Consider the following 12,045-nt stretch of genomic DNA (forward strand, 5'->3'; position numbering starts at 1 on the left):
ACTTTACACAATTTAAGAAAGTGCAAATTTAAAAGACGGAGCAGGAGACTGTGATAATGAGCAGTGTGACAAATCATACTGTGCAAGTTGCAAAAGTCTACTTTTGGCATGATTTCTGCTTTAGAGAGACAGTCCCAGAGAGAGACAGAGACATAAACAAAGTACTGACTGTGGACAGCCTGGATGGGTGCAGGGCTGTTGGCAGGGAGAGGCTGGGTACACTGTTGGCAAATACACTCCTTCCCATTAAATGTCACTCGGTCGCCGGCCGGGAAAGGCTGTCTGCAAAACAGAAAAACAGACAGAACATCAGAGGAGGGCTTTGACTCATACGGTTCATACTTCCCAAAGTTATTCTAAGACATTTAGACCACCAACAGTGACAACTGTCTGGGCTCAGCAGCTTTATAAGGCAGAGAGATTAGTAAAATCCTTCCCAGACCTGAATGAGTTCTCTGATCTGATATATGAAGTCAGAACAATAATAATATAATGATGAATAGATGTGTTTTTTATTATGAAAGAGGAACATTTAATGGACATTTTTAGTAAAAGGAACAGACTGTCGTGACATGCTGAGCAGGGCCATAGCCAGGATTTTAGAAATGCTGACTTCATGTGTCTAAATACTCAACCCACCAGAGAACGTTTTATAGCTACCACATAGATTTATAAAAAAGTTTGTTTTGTTTATTAAATGTTGTTTAATATGTCATACCTTTTTACATTCATTTAATTTAATTTAAGAATTTATTATTTCTGTATTTATGAGTGTCTTTTAGGGCTGTCAATGGATTAAAATATTTAATTAGGCACGTTTTTATCTGTTCAAAATGTTCCTTAAAAAGAGATTTGTCAAGTATTTAACACTCTTATCAACATAGGAGTGGACAAATATGCTGCTTTATGCAAATATATGTATATATTTGTTATTGGACATCAATTAACAACACAAAACAATGACAAATATTGTCCAGAAACCCTCACAGGTACTGCATTTAGCATAAAAAATATGCTTTAACCATAACATAGCAAACTGAAGCCCAACAGGCAACAACAGCTGTCAGCAATTTCCTCATCCCTAATTGACACTGGCTCCAACATTCAGACATGGAAGTTGCTGTTAGGAAATTATCAAAATAATTCATTGATTAATTGTATTTTCATTTACCAGCCAAAACCCCTTTAGAGACAAAAGCCATCAAACTGTTAAGAGGGACATTATGAACACAATGAAGCAATGTTAATGTCTCCTGGCTGTTTCTTTGATGCTGCTCCAACACGACATCACTGAGTCAAGTACAGAAGGAGTGACGATGACTTGGCAGAGCAGGGCTCTGACTGGCTGCCACATGCTGCTTCCTCCAGCTCAGAAATGTGATATTAGAGCTGCTGTCACGCTGTCACAGCCAGCTACTGACAGATGAATACACCCAGGCAGGCTGGGCTGAGATTATAGGATATTCATGTATAAACAGTACCAAAAAGTTTTTAAGGTTGATATATTTAGTACGTAAATCTGTTTTAAAGTCTCACTTACAGTACATAGCTTGGCCTGTCCTCAAATACAACCTATAATTGTTTTAGGGAAATATATTTTTGATTTAACTCCCTTTTGTTAAGCTATACAAATAAATAATTTTTTATTCATGAAATTGGCGAACGATGTAAAGACATAAGGTGACGGAATGAATCTCTGTGTGTCCCGTTGCCCATCTCCCGTCCATGACCTCTCCATCACCACTGATAACTCCACTCTTTTGTGTGTGTGTTTTAGGTTAAGGCCTCCTCTGCATAAATCTGAGCGCTGTCCCTTAGATGCATTTCTCTTGGACCATATGGTGACACCTACAGTATATCTTTTGGGCTCTCCCGTCACCGCTCTGCCAGTTTGGGTATGTGATTGGCCTGAAGCCACATGACCGTATACTGTATCCAGCACATCTATGTGTGCCCCATTGGCTGATATAAGGGTGGATGTATTTGATTGCTTGTTCTTTTATATTTCAAAATGTTGTTCTGTTCCATACTTCCCCTGTTTGATTGTTGTTTACAATGTGTTTTATGCTGACCCCGAAAGAGGCCACAAGCCAAAACACAATGGGCTCACAATACAGTTGTTCTGCACACAACAAGTGTTGCCGGAGTTTTACCTCTTCAGATGTTTTTTCCTTCTGCCTGCACCCTGGAAGTAGGTGAAGTTGTGCCAGAAATCTCTACTCAGCAGTGTCATTGTGAGCACGTCAGCAGATTAAAGTCAAAGCATTTAGGTCAAAGCATCAATGTCTCCAGATAGGCCCTACAGCCTCACAGATCTGCTATAGCTCCAGACTCTGTGTCTGGTTTATAAGACAAAGTGTCATAATTTCACCTTATGCTCCTTACAGAAGAATACATGATACATGATAACATGATCTTTAGTATATTTCACTCCAGTATCAGGTTTGCTGATTGTGCACAAATGTGTGTTGGTTCAATTTTCTTTTTTTGTTATTGAAACTGAGCTCATTTAGAGGGAATATTCTTTGTGTTTTTGTGATGCCTCAGTGTATATCAGAGGTAATGAATATGTGATCTGACCCCTTATAATGAAGTACAGGTATGTAGAGAGATAGAGGCAGATATATACATGTATTGTTGCAGTTGAATTGTGAAGCAGCACCTGCATGCATGAGGTAGACACATGCAGACGGACGAAACCCAGACGGTGAGGGTGAAAAACACAGCTAGAGTACTTATTATTGCAGATCAATAATGTAACCATGAGACACACAAACACACACACAGCTGAGGGCAGCATTCGCTCTCTTTCCCTCAGCCCTATTTTTATATTCTGCACAATAAAGCCTGTGTGTTTTGCCGCCACAAAAGCAATATTTGTTATAAGAGGAGTTTGGTGATCACATTACAAACCTCAAATGCCACACTGGAACATTCTGATCTCAGGTTCAGTATGGGGATCACCAAAGAATGATAGCACACAAACACACACACAGAGAGAGAGAAAACCCACCCCTAGTTCCAAAGACACTTAACACTAGCTGTGGGAATGGACTAAGTGGCTGCACTGACTAACCACACACTTAGAATTCCTGCCTGCGAGAGGCTCCCATTACCTTTCTATGCCTTAGTAACAACACTGGTCACACACATACACAGAAACAGGTGAAGATGCCTCTGACCAGTGACACGTGTCTTCATGTGCTTTCCTTTATCTATACATGTGCGTGTATTATAGTTTGCTGATGATGTGTGTAAAACACACTGCTGAAAAAAATGTTTTTACATTTCAATTTTGAACCTTTAGACACGGGAAAGGACAGGGAGGGGTCAGGCAACCAGCTGATGATGATACATACGTTCTGCATTACAGTAAGCCTATTCAATTCTGAAACAGTATCTGGCTGTCTCTACAGCATACTGTAAGTCACATATGATGTGATATTTAAATGTGTATTAATGGTTTAAGACATTTTGAGACCTGAAGACACTTTACAAACGAATAAGGGTTAGGGTTAAAAAGTCCCATAAATGTTAGGTTTAGGGTTGGAATTTCAATTAAAGATTTATAAATAAAAAATAGTTAGAGTATCTACATCTCCTTGCAAGTGTTATTGTATTTTAATTTGGATAAAAGTTAAAGAGATAGAGAAATAGGTGGGGATGTTTGATTCTGTAAAGTGTCAGCCAACTTCAGCACATTAATAATATTGCTGCCATGGTCTCTAATACCTGATATCTGCATGTCTTATTTCATATTTTAAAGCATTATAGAAAGCACTTTGAATTGCCTTTGTGTATGAAATGTGCTACACTAATAATCTTGCTTTGCCTTTGCCTCTAATATAAGTAGCAGCAGCAGTGATGATGCATATAGGCAATTGTTGGGTCTGCACAAACACAATCATCCTTTTAGGAGACATAGTCCCAAGTTGAGTCCTTAAGTTTAGTATTCATGTCATAATGTGAGGTTTAAAGGGCCAGTGTGTAGCATTTAGGGGCATCTATTAGCAGAAATGTGTCACTGTTCACAGTAACTAGCCAGCTTTATGATTATGCTGCTTTTACAGGTCATCTTTCTTCCACTTGAGGAGGGCATCAGTCATAAGACTCAAGACTAACACAACTCGCTGTTGTTAAAGTCAGAGATAACTATCAAGTCTTGAAAGAAAACAACTGAAGAAGCAGCTAAATAATACTTAAATATACTTTGTAAATACTTTCCACATCCCTGTTTCTTACTTGCAGGAGGCGCAGACGAAGCAGCGAGGGTGGTAGGTCTTTCCCAGGGCGGACACCACCTCCCCCTCAATGAAGTCCTGGCAGCTGAAGCAGCGAGTCCCGTACAGTCGCTGGTAGTCCAGAGTACAGATGTATTCACCCTGCCGCACGAAGAAGCCTCCCTGGGCCAGTTCAGCACCGCATACTGCGATAAGGGAGAGGACGAAGAGATGGAGGCAGGAAGGGCGAAGGGGTATAGGAAGGAGAGAGGGAACAGGGGATGGGGGAAGGGAAGGATGGACAGAAGAAGAGTGATGTTAACAACCACCTTTTTAAAGACATATAAAGGCTTCAAAATTACACGAGTGGGATATTTACTGACGTATTCTAAGTTGTCTGTGTTAATCTCGTTATCATTTCTAAATCTCCCTATTTATGTGCTTTATAATGCATTTTATTGGTCAATTAGAAGCTCAGTACAGCTCCCAGAGCTGCTATAGCATCACCCTGTCGGGGATTCTTTCACAACAATGACCGGCTCGCGGTACATTATCCCTTACATAACATCCCACTTTGAGAATGGGTGTGTTACTATGCATGCATGTGTGTGTGTGTGTGTGTGTGTGTGTGTGTGGAGACTGCACAGTGTCTACTGTCGGACTATTAACAATACATGACAGGAACTCCCTGTCACCGTCTCCCTCTCTCGAACACACAATGATTACACACAGTAACCATGGCGACCACATTACATCACAGCCCAGCCCACACCCTCAGGGGGAAATCCCACTCTGTTTTTCCACTCCTTTAGCGAAAACATCACCACACCTCTCTTTTCCCTCCATTCTTTCTTTCTGGAAAAACCGACAGCAAAGATAAACGTTTGCATTGGTTGGTGTCCGTGCTCCGTGACTGCTCTGTGAACTTTAGCACATGAAAACACACACACACACACAAACCTGCAGGGGTGTGTGAAGGTGTGACACATGAGATCACACACATAACATATGGTTTTCAGGACACACAGGAATGTGAGAAGGTGGAGGGAGACGCGTGGACAGAATCACGTCACCCACAACACATACTTTAAGGACGTGCACACATTACAGGATAGACCGAGGCACACCCAGAACCCAGTTGCAGCAGTGCTGGTGGGTTTCATTAAGGTTTAAGTTTATGAAGCCGTCAGACAGATCAAAACAATTAAACACAAAGCTCCAACCAGCAGTGTAACCCAGGCCAACTTTCTGCCCACTGAAACCAGTTAGATACCAATGGAGCCTATATACATACAGTAGCTGCTGTAGCTACCATAGGTTAGTTTCCGTGTATACAGAGAAACCACATGGTTGTTTTCTCCTACAACTTTCCAATGCCAGTGAAGACACTAGGCTATAGCAAGTTGAAAAAAGACTAACACCATTGTGATCTAGTAAAGCCATCTCCACTGTTCTGCTCACTAAACCTCACACTCTATACATCAAACCGGCACATACGGGTACTCCGCAAAAAGTCAAGGCCCCGCCCCCTTTTGGGGGTTGGAGAGCCAAAGTTCCCATAGACTTCAATGCTATTTGACGTATGTTTGGATTGTAATTTTGACAAGTTGGTTTACATTTATCTCTTGTTATACAAACGGTTGTTTTATACACATGGAGCGTTACATGGATGTAACATTTTAGAGTATGCAATGTGACGCTTTTTAGAACAACAAATTAATATTGGCATTTTCTTGGTACGACTGCAGATTCGATTCAAAGTCGGTGTGATAAGAAACATTTGAAACGTCTCCCGGTTAGTCTGCCATTCTAGAAACGATCCGGACATCGCTGACCGTATTGGGTGAGTGCGCCAAACTACAACTTCACTCACTTCACACAGTATATCTTTTTATTATCAGTTAAGTTTATACAATTGGAATTGAATATGAACAAAATAACCACTCACAGTTAATGTGGTTCAAATATTGGCCATTAAAACCCTACACTGGTTGTACTTCGTTGTTGTTTCTATCTGAATTTTGTCTGCGGTACATAAAATGGCACTAAACCTGTCGTATTACTTTAAAGGAAAGCACAAATCCTGAAGTTGGGATTAAGTTGTGGGGTTTTTAGAGCTTTTTTTTTCTCTTTCGTGTTAGAGGCAGTTTCTCTACAGGGATTAGATGAATTCGAAAGTGACTGAGAACATCCACTGACACAACAGTACACGGATGTAGAGGAAGAGTTGTGATGTTATTCTTCAGTCTTAATTTCCGTACACTAAACTTCAACATTTTCCTACTGGTTGCGTAACATCCACTTCTCCCACCCTTTTTATCCCCTTGTAAAAACTTTAACTGACATGTTGGACAACCTTTGTCCAGTGTTTGTATCCAAACTGTTATCAAGCCCTCCTCGTAGGGGTTACGGCATGCTAATAAAACGACCACAACAATACGAGCAGGAATGTTTTCTCAGGAAGTGGACGACATACTTTCCAGCGGCTGCTACCGGCTCCCTCACATCCGGCTTAGATGTCTGGCAACCTGTCTAGAGTGAGATAATGCTCTGGGCTGATGGAGGAAACACCAGCAGAGTGGAACGCTGGATGGATGAGATACACAAGTGGCTGTTTTATCATTGCCTGACCTCTTTGGTCATTGTGTATATCAGTCAAAATGGAAAATAATAGGTTCAACTCAGGACGTTTTTGTTTTTGTTTTAAAGCACTCTTGACTTGTGTCTGTGTCGTGAATAGATAGAATAGATTTTACTTATTTACTTTACAGTACCTTTTCAACAAGGAATCATTTGAGTGTACTGTCACTACGTAGAGCTCTTTTGATAACACTGAATAATTCTAAAACATCTGACTGACTTGGACTTGACTCTGTCAGACTTGACTTGAGACTTAAAAGCAGAGTCAAGTTTTGACTTGGTAAAATACAAAAATAAAAAAAACAAATATGACAATGAGAGACTAGGCTTGAATGACTTGAAACTTGTTATGAACGACTTGAGACTTGACTTGAGACTCCCCCTGACAGACTTGATACTTGATTTGGACTTGTCTTGAAAGACCTGAAATCCAACTTGAGACTTCGCTTGACTGACTTGGGACTTGACTTGGACTTGTCTCGGATGAGGGCTTGTGACTTGCTCTGAAAGACTTGAGAATAGATTTGTAATTGTCTTGAATGACTTGAGATGTATACTTTATACTGACTTTGACAGACTTCAGACTTGACTTGTCTAAAAAGACTTGGATTTGTTTTATGTAAATGCTCTGATACTTGAGCTTTGACTTGGACTTGACTTCTGTCAGACTTGACTTGAGACATGAAAGCAAAATCAAGTTTTGACTTGGTAAAATCCCCAAACAATAAAAAATGAATATGACAATGAGAGTCTTGAATGACTTGAAACTTGTTATGAACGACTTGAGACTTGACTTGAACTTGTGTTGAACAATTTGAAACTTGACTTGAGACTCGCTCTGACAGACTTGATACTTGACTTGGACTTGTCTTGAAAGACCTGACATCCCACTTGAGACTTCGCTTGACTGACTTGGGACTTGACTTGGACATGTCTCGGATGAGTTGAGACTCGACTTGTGACTTGTTCTGAAAGACTTGAGAATAGATTTGTAATTGTCTCGGATGAGTTGAGACGTATACTTTATACTGACTTTGACAGACTTTAGACTTGACTTGTCTAGAAAGACTTGGATTTGGTTCAAATGACTTGAGACTAAACGCTCTGATACTTGAGATTTGACTTGGACTTGCCCCTAAAGAATGAAAAACAGCTCTGGTATCATAGACAGAGGAATCGAGAGAGATGGAGACAGAAATCCAGGCTCAGAGGGAAGCTTCCCGTCAGCTCGTCTTTCAGTCCGTCGGTATATTTATACCTGCGCTGCCAACTGGCTCACGCACTCCTCTTCTTACTGTATTTTAACTGAGTTGCTTAAGCAGCTCAGCTGAGCCCATATGAGCTCAAGCTGGAGCCCATTCATCATTTATAGAGTTCACACTACCAGAAAGCATTACAGCCTTTTAACAGTGACAGCAGCAAAACCCTAACCACTTTATATTATTGTTTTCCTCTGCAGGACAGCAGCATGGTGCATATACTAAAGAGGAAAAGGCACAGTTACTGGCAAACTAGCCTCTAATGCACATCAAAAAGTGTGTGTGTCTGAGTGCATTACATAAGTGAGAGGAAGTTTTTCAGTTTTGTCCCTCATCGCTAATGGAAAACCGTAAAGCCGTCTTCCTATCATCCCTTTCTCGTTGCTCTCGTCTCTCCGATCCGTCGTTCCCTGATACCTCACACATGAGGGACGGGTTCAAAAGCAGGGAGAGGTTGGAGAAAATGAAGCACAGCAGGATGTGGAAGTCAGTATATTAGGGTTTAATCGAGTGGGGACTGGAGAGTCACTTTCAAGTTTGCTCTGAGAGAAAACAGACGGCAACCAAACAGAATGATGAATTCATTACTTATAATAAATGATTTCTTTACTCATAGATTCTACTATAGAATTAAAGTCAAACCGAAATTAAAATGCGTTTTTGATAATAAATCATTATAACCTTCTTTTGACTTATTTGGTCAAAATTGTAATTACAAGAAAAAATAAGAAATTTAAGTTCAATTTATTTTTCCTGCCATGATAGTGCCGCCTACATTAGTGTTTTCAGGTTCTGACTGACTGGAAGTTCTGTAACATTATTAGGGCTATCAATCGATTAAAATATTTAATCAAGATTAATCGCGTGCTTGTTAATGGTGATTCGTTGCAAATTAATCTCATATTTTTTATCAGTTCAAAATGTACATTAAAGGGAGATTTGTCAAGTATTTAATACTCTTATCAACATGGGAGTGGACAAATATGCTGCTTTATGCAAATGTATGTATATATTTATCATTGGAAATCAATTACGAACACAAAACAATGACAAATATTGTACAGAAACCCTCACAGGTACTGCATTTAGCATAAAACAATATGCTCCAATCACAACATGGCAAACTGCAGCCCAACAGGCAACAACAGCTGTCAGTGTGTCAGTGTGCTGACTTGACTATGACTTGCCCCAAACTGCATGTGATTATCATAAAGTGGGCATGTCTGTAAAGGGGAGACTTGTGGGTACCCATAGAACCCATTTACATTCACATATCTGGAGGTCAGAGGTCAAGGGACCCCTTTGAAAATGGTCATGCCACTTTTTCCTCGCCGTAATGTAGTGTAAGTTTGGAGCGGTATTTAACCTCCTTCACAACAAGCTAGTATAACATAGTATGACATGTGAGTGGTGAAGCAAGAGAGAGCGGCGGCGTCGAGAGCGAGTAACGTTATCGACTCCGGCCCAAGCAGGAAAAGTTAACAGAGTTTGGTTCGTCCGGTAAAAGTGAATGGTAAAATGACAGAAACAGTATCTGCTATCCTGTATTTTTTTATTTATTTTCTTTTTCTTAAAAGCTTAACCAGGGACAAGGTCTGCAAATTAGCTATGGCTAGAAGTCCTATATACGTTGCATCGGTTGCACTTTAATTAAGTGTAACAATGCCTATGTATTGTATTGATACAAAAGTATCAGAATCCTGAACCCTATAGTTCAAGGCAGATTCATTTGAGTGTTATTCTCAAGCAGCGATTTCATCATTTTGAAACCATTCCATCTCCATGACAACACAGGGTGTGGTGTGTGTGTGTGTGTGTGTGTGTGGATGAGATCATGATGCAGCTAATTTGTTGCTTTGTCCTGAGGCTCAGATTAGGATAACAGAATGTGTCGTTCTACACGCCTGCAGCACGATAAAAACTTCCACGAATCCTAAGTGGGTTTGACCTTTTGAACTCTGGGTGGGTATGTGTGCGGGGGGGTGAGTGATTGGATAAATCAGCGTGTGTTTGGGGCTCTTTGAGGGCAGTATAATGGTTTTCTGTAAGTAGTATGGAGATGTAACTTCAGAACCAGGGAAACCTTGAAAAAAAATAAAGCATCACTTCAGCTCTAGTCTAATTCTACATAATTACAACGCTAACAGAAATACTAGTTCTTCTCCGGTTACCGCAGGTATAAAGGTTACACTGTACTAGGAACCTGATTACAACATTTTCCAAGGCTGAAAGGCAGATTACTTCACAGGAAGCTTCTCCGAAGGCTTATCTCATGCACTATGAAGCCACTTACATAATGTGAATGCACTCAGAGGGCTCTCCGAGGAATTCATTGTGCTGTTGAGAATCTGCTTCCTCCGCAGTGGAGCATCTCAGAGCCCAGAGTCTGTTCTGCTTTTCAGTTCAGCATGCAGAGTTATAGTGAGGGAGCTGCATGCTTGGATGGATGTATGGATGTGCAACAAGTCTTTCCTGGTGTGATTTGTAAATAAAATATGGTGCATCTCTTTTACTTGTGTACAAACAAGGTTCTAGGTGTAAAAAAGGAAATGGATTCAGTGGTTTGGACATAATGCAAGTAGTTGAAACTAGAGCTGGCACAAATGTGCGTCAAGAAACAAGTATCGAAAATTGACGAGTACCAAAAGCTAGTATGGAATGACTGGTCAGATTGGTAATCTGGTTTGTTGTCATTTCTGATTTAAAGCTGCACTAATACACATCTAAAACAATCATTTATATGAACAATTCATCAAATGGTTAAGTGTAATGTGAAAGGAGTTGTTTGTGCAGACAACCGGCTGTAGCTATATCAACTTTATGTTGAATGAATTTCTTCCATAGTCTTTAACATTTATATTTTGGAGTACACCTCTGAGCCACACGAGGGAGCCTGAGTGTCCGTGTCGTTCTGATAATTGTAGCCTATACTGATAACATTGAATCTAATATGAACGACTAACGTACATTCTGAGAGGTTAAAACACAAGAGTCTGTTAACTCCACCTAAATGCATTTATTTGGTCTCACTTATAAAGTATTTAACATGTGTATATGTTTTCAATAACACATTTATCAAATGTATATCTCTTCTAAATGGCTGGTTTACCTAGTCAAGATAATATAAGGTGATGTAGACATGGTAGTAAAAATGGTCAGGAACGTTCATTTACGCACAAATTTGCTTTTCTCGCAGTTTATGGATAAGGCCTGTTGGGAATTAGGTCATGATGGTTTGTTTCAAAAAGAAGAAAAAAAAGTATGGGAAACACTGTGTTGTAGGGTTCTGCCCTCAACTGTCCAAAAACGAGATTAAAGCTTTAAATAAAACCAACTTTAGGCCATTCCAATTATGATTTTTGTCGGACTGCTTGCATTAATACAACGCTGAACATTTGAGAACTTTTGCTACTTTTGTTTTTTTCTACTTTTCCATTTCTACCCACTGCAGCTTTAAGTTATGGTATTTATTTATTTAGTATACCAAAATACTACCCAGCCCTAATCTGAGACACACATATGCTCATTTTTGCATTTTGATTGTGTTGCTAATCAGTCTAGTCCTCCACTGAGGAAGACCATATAGGACACAGCACCCGAAAAAATTAATTGAATTTGCGTGTCATGTAAAATAGATGTAATTTGGCCTAAATCAAGTCAGCAGCCCTGAGCTACGATTAAAATATACAGGCACATCTGAGAGTGCCTGTCCAATATGTGTGTGTGAAAAGAAAAGACAAACTGAGAAAATGTGTCTTTCAAACACACTATCCCCTCCAGAGGCATTATTTACAGACCTGACACGGTGTCATATAAAATATATATATATGAGCGTGACCTTGACTCTACCTCATGTTTCACAATGACTTCCACTGTGAATGTGTGTGTGAGCGCGAGCAGGTTTAAATATACATGCGCTATGTGCT

The 12,045-nt window shown here is 40.0% G+C and overlaps 1 protein-coding gene across 8 annotated transcripts in view; it reads right to left on the bottom strand.

Moving 5' to 3' along the window:
- Nucleotides 1-12,045, bottom strand: part of ablim2 (actin binding LIM protein family, member 2) — an 84,651-nt gene that overhangs the window by 32,032 nt on the left and 40,574 nt on the right. For all 8 annotated transcript variants that reach the window (XM_074623554.1, XM_074623547.1, XM_074623550.1 and 5 more), the window contains exons 3-4: nt 4,243-4,426; nt 170-282 (exon numbers count right to left, since the gene is read on the bottom strand). In XM_074623554.1, the coding sequence (XP_074479655.1) occupies nt 170-282; nt 4,243-4,426 (297 nt within the window). The remainder of the gene's footprint in view (nt 1-169; nt 283-4,242; nt 4,427-12,045) is intronic.

This window comes from Sebastes fasciatus, chromosome 22 (genome assembly GCF_043250625.1).
Source record: "Sebastes fasciatus isolate fSebFas1 chromosome 22, fSebFas1.pri, whole genome shotgun sequence".
Lineage (NCBI taxonomy): Eukaryota > Metazoa > Chordata > Actinopteri > Perciformes > Sebastidae > Sebastes > Sebastes fasciatus.